Source organism: Xenopus tropicalis, chromosome 8 (genome assembly GCF_000004195.4).
Source record: "Xenopus tropicalis strain Nigerian chromosome 8, UCB_Xtro_10.0, whole genome shotgun sequence".
Taxonomy (NCBI): domain Eukaryota; kingdom Metazoa; phylum Chordata; class Amphibia; order Anura; family Pipidae; genus Xenopus; species Xenopus tropicalis.
In genome coordinates, this window is record NC_030684.2 from 81,951,789 (window position 1) to 81,970,793 (window position 19,005).

At 38.3% G+C, this 19,005-nt stretch overlaps 2 protein-coding genes across 3 annotated transcripts in view; one reads left to right on the forward strand and one right to left on the reverse strand.

Moving 5' to 3' along the window:
* Window positions 1-223: 223 nt before the first annotated feature.
* aldh6a1 (aldehyde dehydrogenase 6 family member A1) lies at window positions 224-18,416 on the reverse strand. Its single transcript, XM_002938588.5, has 12 exons — window positions 18,310-18,416; window positions 14,255-14,302; window positions 13,088-13,162; window positions 11,330-11,491; window positions 9,600-9,678; window positions 9,169-9,471; window positions 7,412-7,533; window positions 7,104-7,293; window positions 5,497-5,678; window positions 5,217-5,396; window positions 3,205-3,303; window positions 224-1,126 (listed from the first exon to the last, which is right to left on the reverse strand). Exons 1-12 carry the CDS (start codon window positions 18,334-18,336, stop codon window positions 1,022-1,024), a joined length of 1,572 nt encoding a protein of 523 aa, XP_002938634.2. The 5' UTR covers window positions 18,337-18,416; the 3' UTR covers window positions 224-1,021.
* Window positions 18,417-18,647: 231 nt separating this feature from the next.
* Window positions 18,648-19,005, forward strand: part of lin52 (lin-52 DREAM MuvB core complex component) — a 35,797-nt gene continuing 35,439 nt past the window's right edge. The window contains exon 1 of one of the 2 annotated variants that reach the window (XM_012968442.3): window positions 18,648-18,848. In XM_012968442.3, the coding sequence (XP_012823896.1) occupies window positions 18,830-18,848 (19 nt within the window). In that variant the 5' untranslated portion in view covers window positions 18,648-18,829. The remainder of the gene's footprint in view (window positions 18,849-19,005) is intronic. The other variant, NM_001016782.4, reaches the window with a different exon arrangement.

Genomic DNA, 19,005 nt, shown 5'->3' on the forward strand with positions numbered 1-19,005 from the left:
CACACAGAGGGGGGCCGCCAGTTGGACAGCACTGCTCTAGATCAACTAACAGTTGGTTATATATAACCCGGTTTTATATAGGCCTTAAGGTTGAACTTGGTGGACTTGGTGTCTTTTTTTCAACCTAACTTACTGTCACTATGTTACTTGGGAAGCTTATAATGCTGAGGGTTATGGCAACAAAACCTGCTGCATATTTACTATTAAAAAAAGAGAGAAGGCATTCTGTAAGCAAAAATCTTTATTGGATGAACAATACAATTAGCTCTGTTAAGCCCATGATTTAATCAAACAAATAGCTTATATAGTTCCTTCTTTTACCGTGTTATTTGCCTTTGCTCGATTCATTATATCATGTGATGTATTTAAATCTGCCTAGAGAGTCCCTAATAAAATGTTTTCAGATTGTAATGCTGTGCCTAGAAGATATAAGTATTAAGAAAACTGAGGTGCACAATGTGGCACAATTGAAATCTTCTAGGAACAATAATTTAGACCTAGAATTAGAGGATTACTAGCTGACAGTTACAACATGGAAAAGGCAGGACAGGGTTCAATATAAGTGCATTAAGGGCACAGCAACCTTCTTATAACAATCTGGATAAAACTACAGTATGGTGTTCCTCATATAGGCAGTAGCTTCTGTGAAACATTCAACATTTATAGGATGCACAACACACTTAATAGCCATATTAAGTATGTACTAGGCAAAACCCGGCTACATTACTCCATAGGTACTAAGTACATCCAGCAATATGGAACTACACTGGTACTAGAAAGTACCCCTTCACTAAACAAGAACTACCTTCATATTCAGACAATCTTAAGCTGTAGAGGGCAACAGACATTAAAACACTAAGCATGTTGAAGCAACTTAGATTTAAAAAAAACAAAAAAAAAAACTATAATTTTGTAACAAAGAAAATGCAAACGCTAGATATGGTCGGATAGACATTGGATAAATGGTGGTGCTACAGAAAGGTAATGTTCCTAACAGAATCATATGGGTTGGAAAGACAAATCAACGTCCCATGGTTGGCATCACCACAGCCGGGCTGGTCAATGTGGAATCTTCTTCCTTCCACTGAGAAGTTACAGTCTTCAGCTGGGTATAGAAGTGCACACCCTGTGTAATGATTTTGAAAACAAAAGAATAAAATTCTGAAAATAAGACTGAAAAAAGGATCTGTATAATAAACAGGGTACACTGAAGTATGGGTGGATGTAATACCAGTAGCCTAAAGCAGAATCTCCTAAAAACCACCCTAACAAACTGCAACATTTTGAAGAGTATTTTGGAAGCAAGTGGTTAGTATAGACAGCCTTAGAGCTCAAGCACTTGCAACAATTTGTAGCTGAGCCCTATAATGGTGTTCATTATTAATATAATAATGAAAAATGCACATATACTTAGTTGACTTAGTTGTCAGCCACTGTCCATATTAAACTGAAGGCTAGCATCATGTGTGGTATTTTCTCCAGTCTCCATGTGTGGAGAAAAACGCCAATTCACTCTAATACAGGTATGGAATCCATTATAGGGAAACCCATTATAAGGAAGGTTCTGAATTACAGGAAGCCCATCTCCCGTAAGCAAATAATTCTAATTTTTAAAAATGATTTCCCTTTTCTCTATAATAAAAGAGTAGTTTGTACTTGATCCCAAACAAGATATAATGCATCTTTATTGGAGGCAAAACAATCCTATTTGGTTTATTAAATATTTAACTTATGTTTTAGACCCAAATTATGGAATTACTTTATCCAAAAAAAAAAAAACCAGGACCCAAACATTCTGAATAACAGGTCCTATAGCTGTATATAAAAAAATGCACATGAGTATTTTTGGCTTGAAATCTGCTCATGCGAGCACTGAAAAATGTGTTAATGTAGCTTTCCCATGTGGAAAAAAATTATTTGTGCCTTTCCTTAGGCTCCATTATCCATTCTATTTTAAATAGTGAATAATACCCAGTGTGACTGGGGTTACGTATTGTGAATCAAAGGTGCACTTTCTGCAGGTACTGCTATGATTGTTAAGAGTAATTACATGAGATCATATAGAACATTATTCTAGTCTAGGCATTTAAAGGAATTCCCTCATAATTCTGTCATGATTTGTATGGTGTACTTTAGTTCTTAATTACACTGTTTACATAGCAAATAATGCACAGTATCATTTAAAATGTTGTTCTTAAATTAACAAATGCACTTTTTTGGTTGTAATATTGGTGTGTAGGCAGCCATCTCAGTGCATTGTGCCTGAGTCTGAGCTTTCAGGAGCCAGTGCTACACATTAGAACTCCTTTCAAGTAACCTATTGTTTTCTCCTACTCCCATGTAACTGGAGGAGTCCCAAGCCGGACTTGCATTTCTTACTATTGAGTGCTATTCTGATATCTACTGGGAGCTGCTATCTTGCTACCTTTCCATTGTTCTTCTGATTGGCTATTGCTGGGGGGGAAGGGAGGGTGTGATGTCACTCCAACTTGCAGCTCAGCAGTAAAGTGTGACTGAAGTTTATCACAGCACAAGTCACATGGCTGTGGCACCCTGGGAAATGAAGAATATGGCTAGCACCTTGTGAAATTTTAAAATGAAATATAAAAAAAATCTGTTTGTGTTTGAAAACAGATTTCAATGCAGGATTCTGCTGGAGAAGCTCTATTAACTGAAAAAAAAAACAAGTTTTCCAATGACAGTATTCCTTTAAGGAATTCTCTTTGAACACATTGCTCCTAGTTAGGAAGTATTGAGTAAAGATTGTTCTGGCTGGTTTGGAAAACCTAAAAAGGAAACCAGGCTGACTTAGATACATGCAAACCTAATACACTTCTGGCTTGACTCCAAGTTTTCCAGGCTATTTGAAGGAATGGCATGTCAGTTATGTCCTCTGTTAGATCATGTGCTTCTGCAGTTTGTTGAGTTTATATCTGGGATAAGTTGGTTGAGTTTAACATTTCTATTATGTGTAGCTAATCTTTCATATATTGGAATTGCTTAATTATTTGGATTAAGCTTAATTATTTATAATTGTTTATAAAATAGCCTAACTCTTCTCTCACCCACTTACTGGATCTAATAGCAGTGGTAGAAATTGCAGGGGAAGAAGAACCATCTTAATAAGTTATTCCTTAATACTGTAGCTGTATTTGTTTGCAATTTTTAGGGTTTTTACAGAACTGAATGATTATTTTTACCTACCTGTTTTCCATAAAAGTTGGTGTCTCCGCGGAAAGAAGCACGAGATCCGGTGAATGAGAACATAGGGAGTGGTACTGGGATTGGCACATTTACTCCCACCTGAAAGGAGAAATTAAGATCTGAATAATCAAACGTCCTTTAAATCATCCTCCCTAAAAAGGACATCTCTTAGTTCAGTTATCTGGTGGAAACCCCAAATATGTATCTTTATCTAATTCAAAGGGACACGCCATTATCAAAGTAATAATAAAATGGGAAATGTATTCCTCTGTTCCCATTTGCTGATTATATTAGCCTGGCTGGGTGCAGTAAAGGAAGTTTTGGAACCCAGTGAGGTAAATCTGGGAGCAAAGAAAAAATGACCCCCATCATTCTAGGATGAAAGGTTAGTGATTATCATTAGTGGGTGGTGCACGACAAAACAGCACCCTCAGTATTTTAAACTTTCCTTGTCCTTTAAAGCTGTATTAAAAATTGTATTATGAAAGAATGTTAAACTGACAAAATAATCTTTTAAAGATTCACAGGAATTCATAAAGCTTTTAGCTTTTGTTCACTCAGTAAACTTATACAGTCTTATGCATGAACCCTTTATACCCCCTGTATCTAGAAAGATGCAGTGGCTACAAGCAGAGACACATGCAGTACACAGAATGGCAGATCGGAAGATATGGACCTTCAAAACACTCAAAATGCCCTTTGTATTCACTTTAAACAGAAATCACCTGAAAGTAATTTGTGCAGGCAATTATTGCCTAAAAACTCAGCAGTCAGCATCTCTAAGGGCTGTGGCACACGGGGAGATAAGGAAGATTTGTTGAGAGTAACTAATCTCCCCGATATGACATCCCACCGGTGCGAATGTAAATCGCCAGTGGGATTGCATACATGGTGCCGCGATTGGCAAAGTTTCCTCTCGAGGCAACTTTGGCGATTGTAGCAAATCTCCGGCGCCGCATATGCCATCCCACCAGAGATTTACATTCTCGCCAGTGGGATGACATATCAGGGAGATTTGTCGCGGGCGACTAATCTCCCCGTCTGCCATGGCCCTTAGGGTAAATCATCTTGTGTTCTTTCCAGGAGGTGATTATCACTTAAAGGGAAATTTGGATATTTTGTCCGATTCCTCACAGCTACCTTGTGACATTGCCCTAACAGACACCCTAGGTGGGCCAAGCCAGCTGAGCACCCTAGGCAACCCGGCCAGCCACCTCGCTCCCTGTATGTGTGACTGAACTAGGGGTAGGCAGAAGAGGTAAGGGCCTAGCACCCCCCCGCCCCACACACTGTTGCACCCTAAGCAGGGGTTCTGCCTACCCCTAGTTCCAATCCTCCACACAACTTGCATCGTAAAGATTCGCCCAATTACTTAGAGATACCCACTTACTTGATACCTTCCCTTCTAAAACTCCTAAAATCAATGGCACAGGATGCATGTCACCCTTAAAGTGGCAGTACACCTAAAAGCACCTTTGCTGAAAATAAGCACTATAAATAGGACTTGTGTTGAAATTACATTTTGCCTGTAGTTGTAATTTTAAAAATCCATATTTTCCTATTTTTGACCATTATAAAGCACTAATTAGAAATTTGGGCTATTTTCACTGAACCTAACCCGCCTTCCTTTATAAACAGAGCAATCTGTTAAGAGATTGCTCTGTTTATAAACCTTTGAACAAACACACCCCTCCTTTCTCTAAGCAGCATTCCCTGAGCAGCTCATTCGGGGGCTTCTCATTGGACTGGTTATTAGTGTAATTAACTTCTCTTCTTAATTCAAAAATAGGCAAAAAAGTATGTTTATGTTTAGAGACCTATTATTGAGGTTATATTGAAAATGGGTGTATACTGTCTCTAACATTTTTCAGTAACTATACACATTCTATAATCTAAACCCACTTAAAGCAGCAGCTCTTTAGCTACAGTATGACAAACAAGTTACATAAAGGTATTTCCATCATTAAACAGAAAGTATGCACTTTCCAGTATTGAACTACAAATATACCCACCTGGCCCACATCCACTAAGTGAGTGTATTTTCGAGCAGTTGCTCCATTTGTTGTAAAGATGGCTGTCCCATTGCCATATGGATTGCTGTTCACAATTTTAAGGGCATCATCCAGAGTATCTGCCTCTAATATGACCAGAACTGGCCCGAAAATCTCCTCCTTATAGCAGGTCATGTGTGGCTATAAACAAATAAAACACTTAAGAACTAGATAACTTGTCACCTAGTAACAAGCCTGTATGAATTATCTCAGTCTTAACTTTCCAAATATAATAAGATACCTGAACATTTGCCAGAATTGTTGGTCCCACAAAGTTGCCGTTCTCAAACCCTTTCACATTAACATCACGGCCATCTAGCAATAGAGTTGCACCTTCCCTGACACCACTCTCTACTAAGCTGCAAACACGATCTTTTGCAGCTGGACTGATTAGCGGTCCCAGATCAGCTCCAGGTTGATCACCTAGAAAGAGAGGTCGACCAGAATACATATCAGCATCACAGAGAAAAGGAAAAACAGGTAATAGAAAACAGAAAGGATAGAAAGACTAAAACAATAGTATCAGAATGAAAAGAAAAAGTTAAGAAAGGGGCACACAATTAAAGCACAAATTTGGAAGAAGAGAAAATAATTCCAAAAGGTGCTATTGGTGATATTTTTCAAAATAAGAATTAAACTGAAAGTGTTTTAAACCCTATAGGCAGAGTTCATTTGTACATGTATGGGATCCTTTATCCGGAAACCAGTTATCCAGAAAGCTCAGAATTACGGGAAGGCCATCTCCCACAGACTCCATTTTAATCAAATAATTCAGATTTTTAAAATTGATTTAATTTTCCTCTGTAATAATAAAACAGTACCTTGTACTTGATCCCAAATCAAATATAAAAAATCTTTATTGGAGGCAAAGCAATCCGATTGGGTTTATTTAATCATTTTTTAGTAGACTTAAGGTATAGAAAGATCCCTTATCCAGAAGACCCTAGGTCCCAAACATTCTGGATAATGGATCCTATACCTGTAGTAATATTTTTAAGAAAATCTATGTGTATTAACTTTCACTGCGTAATAATACTGATGGCAGCATCATAGTTCTTTAGATTGAATCACCATTGTCCACTTTTTTATGTCCTTCATTTTATTTGTACCATCTTACAGCCTGCTATTAGATCAGTGCATCTATGGAAAAGATGTGAAGCTAAGATAACTATACAACCAAAATGGTGTTGACATTTATCTCATTTAGTCTTGCAAGGACCTTTTTCATCCTTTAAGCAGCTATAGCACAGTTTGCCTCCAGGTCTGCTAGACATTTGTTAAACAAGTTTGTCATTCGGATTGTCTCTTGAATATCCTCTAAACTCTTTTACTCTATCAAAATCTGTCATGCAAATATACGCTTTTCAATTGTGCTGTTTTCCTAACACATATGGTAAAAGCAAAATGTAGGAGTACCCTTTTCACAGATGTAGTTAGCCCCAATAGAGTTGATGGAAAATAGCTGCCTTTACAGATAAGGCACCAACTAACTCTACTACATGTAGTATGGTAGTTTTCCTAAGTACAGGTCTTTGAGTAGGCAGTTTTTAATTTCACATCATTAAGTCTCAATAAACTGTTCTTCCCAGGTATGTTTGTTATTGATAGTATTGATAATGATCAAATGCATGCAAAAATTGTATTGCTAGTAGTGTTGTTCTACTCAAGTTAAATTTTACAACCAAATGTGCAGAAAACATTTAAATTACAGTAAGTCTTGCCTAAGCAGAAGCAACTTCACACAAAGGTGGTCTAGTAAAAACCTGAGGAGGTCATAGATTCTTTCCCTCACCTTAATACAATAACAAATAAACATCAACAAATGAAAAAATGTTGTGTATTTCTTACCAGCATTAACCTGTAACTTCTTTGCTTTTTCAACCAACTCTGGAAGCCATTGCTTTGCTTCTCCAACCAGAACAGCTGTGGAAAGAGCCATGCAGCGCTGTCCAGCAGCTCCGAATGCTGCTCCTACTAGCTGGTTCAGGGTGTTCTCCTTATTAGCATCTGGCATAACTACCCCATGGTTTTTTGCCCCCTAGTTGGAAAAAAAAAGCCTTGGGTTATTTTTTTTTTTTAAGCACACAAGTACCACAATGGCTTAGTAATGCCACATGGCCCTTCCAGTCTGTGCACATTTCAGTTTTCATTCTTACCATGTTAGATTGAACTCTCTTGCCATTTCGGGATCCCCTATCATAGATGTATTCTCCAGCCTGGTTAGAGCCCACAAAACTGATAGCTCGAATGGCTGGATGGTCACAGATAAAATTCACAGCTAAATGAAAGGGATACATGGAAAGTTTTAGGAACAGCCAAGATTCCACACTCAGGATGGCACATTAGTTATGAACCTGTATATCAAAAACACATTGTGTGCAAGGTATTGCAAATTGTAAAAATAGGCCTTGGAAATTTGTGTTTTTGCACAAGATCATCATCAATAGGGATCTGGAATTTAAGGTATTTCCCACAATCATGAAAAAAAACCAAATCTAGTAACACATTAGCTGATAACAAGGAATGTTGGCTATAATAATTTTGTGTAAATACAAAAAAAAAGAATCTTGGACTGGTAAAGTCCCTAAATGAAAAAGAATAAGCAGTTTTACCTGAGGAGGAAATCAATTATTGAGTATATACCCAAATGAAAAAATTCCCCATGCTACCCTTTGTTTACTATTGGGTGTAATAAGCATAGTTTGGGTGCTCCTAGGTGACAAAAGGAGTGTTCCACTCTCCTTGGCTGTAATCTAAAAAAAATCTACCTGCCCTCTCAGTGCAAACACATACAGCACAGAAAGGGCCAAAATATGTGTCACTGGCCTTTCTTTTCACAAATAAATGGAATGTTAGGGAAGGCTGATATTCTGACATTTCTTGTTCTAAAACTTATGCAATTAAGCCTATTTAGCCAATTAATCCATTTGCATAAATATTTGTGTTTTACTACAATATAGAATTTGAAATAGCAGTAAGGCATGTTCCATTTTGACATAAATGTTGAACTCAATGGACGGGTGTCTTTTCCAACCCATTTAAGTGAAATGTAAAATGACTGCTTGATAAGCCAGCTCTGCAAAGGTTGGTGATGTTTTGAACACAGATTCATGTCCATTATACCTCTAAAAGATAAAGGCTTTCCACCTGGTCCTAAAACCTACTGGGGGTCATTTATAAAGTTTGTGCAGCACATATTCCAAATTCAAAAAGCTTTAAGGAAATAACTGTGCGAATAATTCTGCATTGCATACATTTTATAAATGATCCCCCCACTGTGCATCAATTAAGATCAGCTCCTTTTTATGACAGCTACTAAGAAATACAGTCAGAAGTGTAAACTGCACAAATTTCTAATTTAGACATTCAAGCAGCTAGCAAGCCAGTCTAAAAATAAACACCATCAAGACACCAGGCAAGAAGGGAGCTAGGGAAATACCTGTTACCATGTTTTTTCCATTCCCAAACAACAGGAACAGAAATTTGAATAAGCCACTAATGTGGCTATTCAGAGATTATGCGTATTTAACTAGTAATAACAAGAGTGGTGATTGTTCTGTGCCATAAAAAATGGAACAATTTTTAAGATCCAGTTTGTAATCTGTGCCATGATTTGCAATAGAGAATTTCCAAATAAGTTCAGTTTGTGAGAGTACTTCCTAGCTATTGTGACATCATCTCTTATGTAAGAAGAAGAATTTTCTAGCTGTTTTTCTAGCTGGTTACAGGTCATTAGGAAATGCCTTCATATAGCAGAGAATTGTAAATTAAATATCCCTAGATAGTTATGGGATATAATAGTTTGTTGTACTCTTTGCTTTATGTACCTGCTTTTTTGGAAGTATGTTGCGACATGCAGAAAAGTTTAGGGCACTCATTAAGCATGCCAACTGACCACACAATCAAATATTACCTGCATGTTGTCCATGGATAATGTTTATGGTCCCATCAGGAACGCCAGCATCCTGCAGTAGTTGAACAAGAAACATAGTGGCTCCTGGAACACGTTCTGATGGCTTCATCAAGTAGGTGTTTCCACAAACCATGGCCATAGGAAACATCCATAATGGGATCATGGCAGGGAAGTTAAAAGGTGCAATGCCAGCACATACACCCAGAGGTAGGCGAAATGTAAATGTGTCCATATCCTTTGTGAGTGATGAAAGGGTTTCTCCTAGCATCAGAGAGGTCACACTACACGCATGTTCCACCACCTCTAAAAAAAGAATGATTATATTAGCAAAGAATAACGCAGTCCACTACAAGAAGCACAAACTACAACTACACACACAACGACAAAAATATGTTTTCTTAAACAGATTATATATTAGAAAAATATATTACGCAGTCCACGGAATACATCCCCTTCTGCATCTGCCAAAGTCTTTCCTTGCTCCAGTGTTATCAGACGTGCCACCTCTTTCTGCAACAGAAAGCCTTAATGTTAGATTCAAACAGATACCTTGCATCTCATATACTGCCCATGCTGCAGAGAACAGCAAGAGCATACAGTACCTTACAGGTAAGACAGAAGAAAAATGATCCTTTTAAATGGATATTTTAATATTACGATGTACTTTATAATGCTATATTACACTGTGTACATTTCAGATAATTCCTTCAACCATTAAAATGTATTTTTTTTTTTTTTAATAGTGGCAAGTGGACAGCAATCTTAGTTATGTATCTTTTTTTGTGGAAAAACGATACAAACCCAGCATCTTGCACATCCTATCAGGCCTCAATTATTGTATTATCATCTCCTAAGTTGTACAAGAGCCAGCTTTCCCTCCTATTTCTCCTGTTGGGTGATATTCTAACTTCTACCACTAGGTGGCACATGGACACAATTTTACAAGACAGATGACTTCTAAACTTATGTTGACTTATGGGATGCTAAAACCCACTCTTAACTTCTGGTAACCTACTCTCTGACCATGTCAGGTCTCTCACTATATAAGAAGTATTTGAGAGGAAGGTTCTCGCTGCCTCTCACTGTACAGTATTATATATATATATTTAGATTGTAGGTACCCACTGCCTTTTACTGTATGATGTATTTATAAAGTGGGGATATTGTTCTTGGAAGTTTCTGTACCACTATTAACAAAAGTGTGTATTTATTTAAAAAAGACAGAATTATTTACTACACAAAGTCGAATAACTTTGAACTATTCACACATATTCAATATATATATATAGTAGCAGCAAAAGGCAGATATCAACCAGGCAAACAGATTGTTTTCCCTTGACAGCAGTGGCAACCAACCCCTTCCCATTTGCTGTTACCCGCAGTTCAATGGCAGATGAGGAGCTTTGCCGCCTGTAGGAAATTACACTCCAAGTGTGCAACATAACACCTAATAATACATTTAAATTTGTCACCAGCAGGTAGCAAGATAAATGTGAGCAACAAAGCGACCCTTCTGCCATTGCCTTTAAAGTGCACGGGAGGCAGCAAGGGCAGCTTTGCTGCTTCTCCACTTGCTAAAAGACAGTTCCTATTAGGGATTACCCAGAAGTAGAGCAGTACTAGCAGCTTAGAAACACAGAACTTTTATCAGTTCAGGCGGCTGAATCTTTCTGGAGTGGTGCCAGGGTGAATTTTTACCTGTCCTTTGTTCAAAGGATAGGCAGACCACATGTGCATTACATCCAGAACCAGATCATTACTAATTGGAGCCCTAGGCAGGGTGGTGAACTTTTGCCCCCCCCCTAGAGACCAGGGTTCCACTTGGTGAGTATGTTACTATGCTGTCTGGTACCAATGTTATTAATAGTGAAAAAAGACAATAATATAGAAGGGCTATTATTTTTTTTCCAGAAAAAAATGTCAATCTTTGGTGAAACGGAAGCTTATCAGTGTATTAGTCACAAAGCTGAGGGGACTTGGAAAAGTAATGGAATGTCTAGCCTCATGTCAAATTCAAATTTAAATAAACAAAAATCTATTTGCTCTTACAGTTTAGGATTTAGGGCAGGAACACTATTATCTGATGTGTTTAAATAAACATGTTTCCTGTCACAGTATCCCTTTAACCACCTAAACTATAACTGTGTTCTGCAGTGCTCACCAGATTGTCTTTTATGAGTTGCTGGTAGCGTAAAAAGATCTGTTGTCGGTTTAAAATGGAAGTCTCAGACCAGGCTGGAAAAGTACGCTGACATGCATTTACCGCTGCCTCCATCTCACTCTGTGTTGCCTGGGGAACTATTCCAATCACCTCATTGGTTGCCTGGGATAAAGAAACATTAAATTAGTTATATCTTTAGTAGGAGAGTTAATGTGTTGTTGTTGCCAGTAATCAAAACAACAGACTGAGTTTAAGGCTTCAATTCCATTTTTTTTTTCAAATTTTGAATTGCTTGTTCTCGGCTGGTTTGATGGTAGCATGCAGGATCAGCTGAAATATGCCAACACGTGGCAATTTACTTATAACTATGTTACTGAGCCATAGACTTTGAAAATTGGCCAACTATAAGCCCGACTCTGTTACCAGGCAATTATAGACTTTGGAAACTAGTTAACGGGATAGCAGCAGTTTAGATTGGGACTGTGACACATGCTCCTAGTACAGTCTTTTCATTGGGTGTAAGATTTTTGTAGGGCTCTGGCACACAGGGGAGATTAGTCGCCCGCGACAAAACTCCCTGTTCGCGGGCGACTAATCTCCCCGAGTTGCGATGACCTGCCATCCCGCCGGCGAACATGTAAGTCGCCGGCGGGATGGCACACGTGGCGGCGCGATTTCCCGAAATCGCCCCGCCGCGTCTGCCATCCCGCCGGCGACTTACATGTTCACCGGTGGGATGGCAGGGGTAGGCAACTCGGGGAGATTAGTCGCCCGCGAACAGGGAGTTTTGTCGCGGGCGACTAATCTCTCCCGTGTGCCAGAGCCCTAAAGAGGTGGTGTTGAGTGATTTTAGCAGAAATTTTGTGGTAACTATGTAAAGAAATGATTATATATTTGTGATGATTATTTTAATGCTGTGAATTAATAAATATTTGTTCAGTGCATAAATTAAGATCCGTTGCCAGGTACCTGTATTTAACAAAGGAGCATGGGGATTGATTTGTAAATAATGGTCTAATGAAATGGCTCTTTTATAGACCATTTTTTATTCTCTTTGGGCATTTCCAAGTGATTAATTGTAGTTAAAAAATGCAGAATAGAAAGGCTAATATATTTCAAAGATTAAAAATAAAAAAGACAAATAACATACATACAATGGATATTATATGTGTTTGTGTGTGAGAACAACCCCTTTACAAAAAAAACATGTATAGGTACATTTATAAACATTCCCCTTTAAAAAAAAAAAAAAAAAAAAAAAAAAAACACGACTAAACTCACTTTCTCCAAACCATGAATGTCTAGTAATTTATTAAAAAATCCAAATTGAAAAAGCATGAACAGAAAAAACAAAAGCACAAATGCAACCATCATTGATTCTACATGATCTTGACAGGTTTTAGATGGCTTTTTGCTATTGGTTTTGTTGCATAATAAATTGCAAAAGAAATGCATTTTTTCTGCAAAAAAATTGTATTTTGGCATAAACGATTATGAATCATGAAAAATAGATTGAACGTTAGCAAATGTGCTCCCCTAGCAGGGGCTTTTTAGCAACTGATAATGGAAGAGTTAATAAGAAAGGTAATGATAGCAATATTCATCACTGATATAATTGTGCTTGTAATTTTATAAAAAGCATTAGCAAAAGGGAATAGGCATTATTAATGTTTCTGTGCAACCTTAATGTTAACATTTTCACACTTTTTCAACCAACAGGCTGAATTTGTTTGGCACCAAAGTTAAAACATAGATTACCGGGTTGTGAACATCAATCCATTCTGAGGTCTCAGAATCCACAAATTGTCCATTGATGAAAAGTTTGGTCCGAGGCTGTAAAAGACACAATGAAGAGCTAAACACAATCCCACACAAAAACACTCTTTATTGAAAGGATCACAGTATTGCTACTGATCCTTCTAACTATGCAGTGGTTTAGAGTACATAATGCAAAATCGAGAGAAAAAGTCCTGAGCAGAAAGGTGAGTAATAAAAAATAAAATGCACCTAGTTTTATAATCATTCTTCTACTAATGGGTTGCTATGGGTAACTGCCCACATAAAAATGTGTCTAAAGGAGTACACAAGCCTGTGCACCCTTGAGTTCCACAGTACACCATAAGCATCAAAGCCGGCTCTACCAACAAATCAATGTTTGAGAAGGAAAGGTAAAAACTAAGTAAGCTTTATTAGAAAGGTCTATGTAAATACAGCCATAAGCACATACAGTAATGCTGCACTGGGTCCTCTATAAAAAGAAACACTGGATTTCTTGTCTCTTTTTTTTTCTCTTTTTTGTTCCAGTGTCTGACTTCCTCTCTCAGAAACATCCTTAATTCCTGTGGCCAGAGTCCTTGCAGTTCTCTCCTCTCTCCCCTCTCCTGCTCCCCCTCCCACTAGAATGCTAAGAACTCCCTCCACCCTCCCTTAGGAATGTGTGATCTGAGCTATAATAGCTAGACTGCAGGCAGGAAGCTACTTAAAATGGCAGCTGCTATATTAAGCAAACGGAGAAAGCTGTTTACTCAGGTATGGTAATGGTTTCTGCAAAATAAATATAGTGTTCTAGGTGGCACTAATTTGGAAAATCTATTGATAGTAAAATGCCAAAATGACTTTGCTTCTCCTATAAGTATAAAGCAACACATAGATGAATAACTTTCCAGAGAAAATATCAGAGGGTGAAGATATAATAAAATTGTAGAGCCTGTCATTGCTGGGTTCCTCACAACCAATATTTAGTACATTTAATAGATCATGATGGGAGAAAGGGGCAAATCTCACACTTATACTAGCCCAAAAGGTAAAAGCCATATTTTCAACTATTGCACCCATTTCACCCCTAATAACTGCCAGTATTCATTTGTAATTACTCTGTAGATTATATTATTCAGTAGACAAACAACCAGAAAGACATGTACTCACCACTGCTGCAGAAGAAGAGAAATGTGCCTGTCTGAGGTGGGCTGAAGCCTAAAAAAAACAAAAATAATATTTAGAAAATTGCTCAGAATTTGTGGAATCTTCTTGGCTGGTAAGAGCTTTCTGAATGACAAAGGCATGATTGGCGCATTTAGTGGTACAACCTGTGTGTAACAACCAGTTTCGAGGTTTTGTATGATAATATCGGTGCGTGTATAGCTGGCTTTAGGCTTAGTTTACAGAAATACTTGTTATAATTGTGGTATTCCAGAGTGAAGTTTTAGTAACTGATATCTATATTTATACTTTTGGAAATTTTATTGCATGTATAAAATGTTTCTGTTTCCTAATGTCCCATCGAAAACATAACATAGTATCAAAAATAGATAAGGAAATTAAATTAACTGTTAACAAGTTTACCACAGGAAAAAGTTATTTTCCTATTCATTTGTTTCGCAGTCATTTTGATCTCCTTATCGCTTACTTAAATAAATGCAATGGTCCCTTATACTTCCTTTTTAGCTGGAATTTCCCCCACCCATAGCCTGTGTGCAGTGGGTTAGAAGGAAGGAGCTAAGGTGGAGTCCTAAATGGAACACCACCATAACCCTTTACCTTACACTACCTTCTGGGAGTAGAAGGAAAGGTAAAAATACAAATAGAGAACTGCACACTAGTTGCAGATCTGTAAAGGTGACCTTGTTGCTGGCAAGGGTAGCAAGCGAGTTATTGTTTGATTTGATAAGATACCATGTGTTTTCAGGTTTTTCACTGAGAGGTGGTTATCAATTATGCCTATGTTGCAAAAATGGGTAATTTGTACATACAGAATGTCCACATCAAGGGTCCAGATATACTCTTACTGTATCCCCTGCCAGAATTGCTTGCAGGGGTCAGAGTTACTAAATTCTTCACCCCTTTATTATGTTAAAATTTACGGGTACACATACAATACACATTCTTTAAAATCCGTGACTCTCATTTCACATTGTAGCCGTACACAATCTGGAGTAATATAAAGTGCAGAAGAAGTCGATAGCAACAAGAGTACAAAATGGCCGCATCCACACTTTTAGCAGTGTTTCCCAATGGTACCCATTAACCCTTCAACTCCTGACATCTGAAGAGCCATAAGTGGAGCCCCACAATGTATATATTGCTCTGGGCCCATCACAATTTAAGATGACCTTTTCCTTGCCTGTTTTGTTCTCTATTGTGCACTACATACAAACTCATAATCCACACAATCCTTATAACTTCATTATTTTTTCTAGGGGTATAAAGAGACAACTTCAAGCAGCTGATGTAGTTATTTATTAACCTGCCCTGGGCTGTCACAGACAGATCATTTTACTGGGCGCTCTAAGCAAGATGCCGTCATTCCTGTCAGCATTATATGGCGCTAGTAACTGTTAAAGCTGGTATAACATTTTTAACACCTCAAATATAGAGGCATAAGGAAATATTAAATATGAGTGTGTCTCTCACAAAATGCGATCTACAACCAGAAGGAATAGGAGAATGTTTATGGCCGCAGCCTACCAATAAAGATGCACATTTTATTGCATAATATCATTGGTATTCGGCCAGTGAACAGGTCATTATTATGAATATTCAGCATATGTATCTGCAAGCTTGTATTAAAGCAGCAACTGGCCCAGGGCAAAGATTCTCTTTGTTAGTCACCTTTATCCCTCAACTTCCAACAGATTTGTGGCATTACTGCCCCCACAATTATTTCACTAATAGTAAAACTGGGAAGAGTCAAGGTTCTTCTTTTATTAGGCCTGAGTTCTACAAATAAGCAATAACGGTCTGATTAAAAAACAAAACTTCTAAGTTACTGTTACAGTTAGCACTGTTGTCAAGGTTTTTTAATGCAATAAACCTGTCCTACTGGTCTGAGAACAAGTCTTCTTTAGGCAGATAGTGGTGTTGTTGAAAATAACTGGATGAGTCCAGTTAGCACATTGCTATAATTTCCTGATGCATTTATTGGCAAAATTGGAAAGGTTTTTCCTAGTACTCAGCCACTATACTCTTATACATCTGCAAACATGCAAACCCCATATAGAAATCATTTTTTATTTGTCCTTACTATGCAGATTATTAAGGGTTTGTTGCTCACAGTGAATGCCATTCAGTATCTGGGCCTCTGCAAGCACAGACTTCACTGCACTGTTATTAAAGATGTACCTTTTTTTTTTATTAAAAGACCTATATTGAAGGGTGTCATGTCTGATGCTTTGTAAAACATTATTTGGAATGTATTAAAGATTAAAGCAGGTCTGAATAAATTATACTAATGTCAGCAACACAAGGTATAAATCTTAAAACAAAATTAAGGGAAATAAAGACCTTCTAATTCACTAGTACCTGCAACAAAGTTAAAAAAGTTCAAAGTTAAAAAAAGACCACAATATACATTGATTTTACACAATGTATCTTGCAGGTTTAGCAGCTAAGTGCTATGGCAAAATGAGCAGTGTGTGTGTGTGTGTGGGAGGGAGGAGCCTTGAGAGATCTTTGGTGTCATGGTTGCTGTACTTAAAGACTAATACAGTACCCCTTGGACAGGGCCATGTTTAAAGGTGAAAGATAAAAACTAAGTAAGCTTTATCAGAACGATCTATGTAAATACAGCCATAAACACTTACAGCAATGCTGCACTAAGCCCTCTATCAAAAGAAACACAGGATTTCTTGTCTCTTTCTTTGTAAACATGATGTTCCACTGACTTCCTCTCTCAGAAACATCCTTAATTCCCCTGGCCAGAGTCGGTGCAGTTCTCTTCTCTCTCCCCTCTCCTGCTCCCCCACCCAGGAGAATGCTAAGAACTCCCTCCCCCTCCCTTAGAAATGTGTGATCTGAGCTATAATGGCTAGACTGCAGGCAGGAAGCTACTTAAAATGGCAGCTGATATCTTAAGCAAACAGAGAAAGCTTCTAAAGCTGTTTACTCAGATATGCTTAAGCTTTCTGCAGAATAAATATATTGTTCTATGTGGCAATAATGTGGCAAATCTGTTGGCAGTAAAATGCCAAAATAACTTTTCTTCTCCTTTAAAAGTATTCCAATTATTCATCCTGTTGCACTACCCAGAATGCAGGCATCATCACCCATAAAGGTAGCCCTAGATCATGGGTGTCAAACTCAATCACATAAGGGGCCGAAATCTAAAACACAGGCCAAGTTGAGGGTCAACCATGCCTGACCGTGCAGCACCACTGGGACTGGAGCAGTGATGTCAGGTGATAGGTGCTGCATGTTCAGACACAGTCACCATCGGCCACATAAAACAGCCAGGCGGGCTGGATTCGGCCCGCGGGCCTTGTGTTTCACACATGCCCTAGATAATCAACAGTTTATCCATTCCTATGCTAATATATAGCACAAAGCAGGCATTAGCTGCCAACAATGCCCACATAACCTACTGCTGGCAATCAGTGTGCAAGTCCATATAGGTATTTTTCTGAAGTATACCTTCTTATTAGGATCTCAGCATAAGCTGCATAGCACTGAACATTATTAAGCACCCACTGGGAATATCTGATATATCGCCTTATATACATGGGAGTGTTCATGTGCAATGATATGCAGCCCAACAAAGCACCAAATTTTGCAAAGTAAATTATCCAAAACTTAACAAAGGAGTATATCAGATTAATATTAATCAATAGGAATACCAGATCAATCCTCACACTATTTGGTTCACTACTTGAATCTTAGTTTCCTTCCAAGACTTTTGGCAAGGCCTGGGCTGGGCATACCAATACACGAACTATGAAGGCCTCTAGAGAAAGGGCAGTGACCCATCCTCTCCGGTGCAAAATTCTAATGCAGGGGCCCAATTTACTACCCCCAACACTGAGTCACTACCGACCATCAGTCTCTTAATCCCAGCCTCCTTTATCCGCGCATATCAACGTAGCCCTGCTTGTAAAATAGCACCTTCATAATATAGTTTCATTCGTCTATTGGGAACACCCATTTATTTTGGGTACCTGGGGATATTCTCTCCCCCACTCACTCATGTCAATGTACTAGCCCACACTCACCCTCACTATTCCTCTGATCCGCATCATGCTTCCTTCAGAATCCCTGAGCTTCTCAGAGACTGAATGACAAGAAGCCACACCTCTACCCCGCCATTGGCTGATGATGCCACGGCCCCTTAAAAAGTGTTTCCTATTGGCCTGCCAGAAATAGTGACCGATTGTGCGCTAACTCAAGGTTTGACCGACTGGTGCCCTACTATGTGTGCCTTGATTGGCTCATATTTGTCACGTGATGACTCTTGGATCTTCACCGCTATTTGCCATTTTTACGATCGACAAAATGTGTAGGAACATGACGCCTTCTTGGTGTCTGGAAAGTGATGTAGCAAAAAGGCAGTGCATCGCACCATGCCTTAATGGTTAAAACATTATTGTACAAGTTAACTTTAGTCTTTAAAAAATAGACGTTTGTGTAAGCTATGGGTGGGTGCAGCAATATGGCGCTTAAGTATAGAGCGTCAAATTGGGTGTACCAAGATGGAATGTTTAAGTCTATTTCTGTCACGTGACAAGTGAGAAAATGGCGGCAGTTACGGATGGTAAGCGGTTGTTTTTAATTTGTAGGTACACTAATGGGCTTAGAGGAAAGTATTCTACATATATGTATCCGATAATTGCTTCTAGCAGCAGGGTAAAGCCGATGTGTGTTCCCGCTGCGCATGGTTACTCTGTCGAGAAAGTACTGGGAGTTTATCA

Bases quoted from the DNA above. Each gene is read 5' to 3' on its own strand.
- aldh6a1 (XM_002938588.5), bottom strand. From the start codon at position 18,336: ATGATGCGGATCAGAGGAATAGTGAGG. The intron at 13,163-14,254 runs GTGAGTACATGT...TGTCTTTTACAG, and splicing joins TCTCTTCTTCTGCAGCAGTG to CCTCGGACCAAACTTTTCAT. The intron at 11,492-13,087 runs GTAATCTATGTT...TCTTTATCCCAG, and splicing joins GGATTGATGTTCACAACCCG to GCAACCAATGAGGTGATTGG.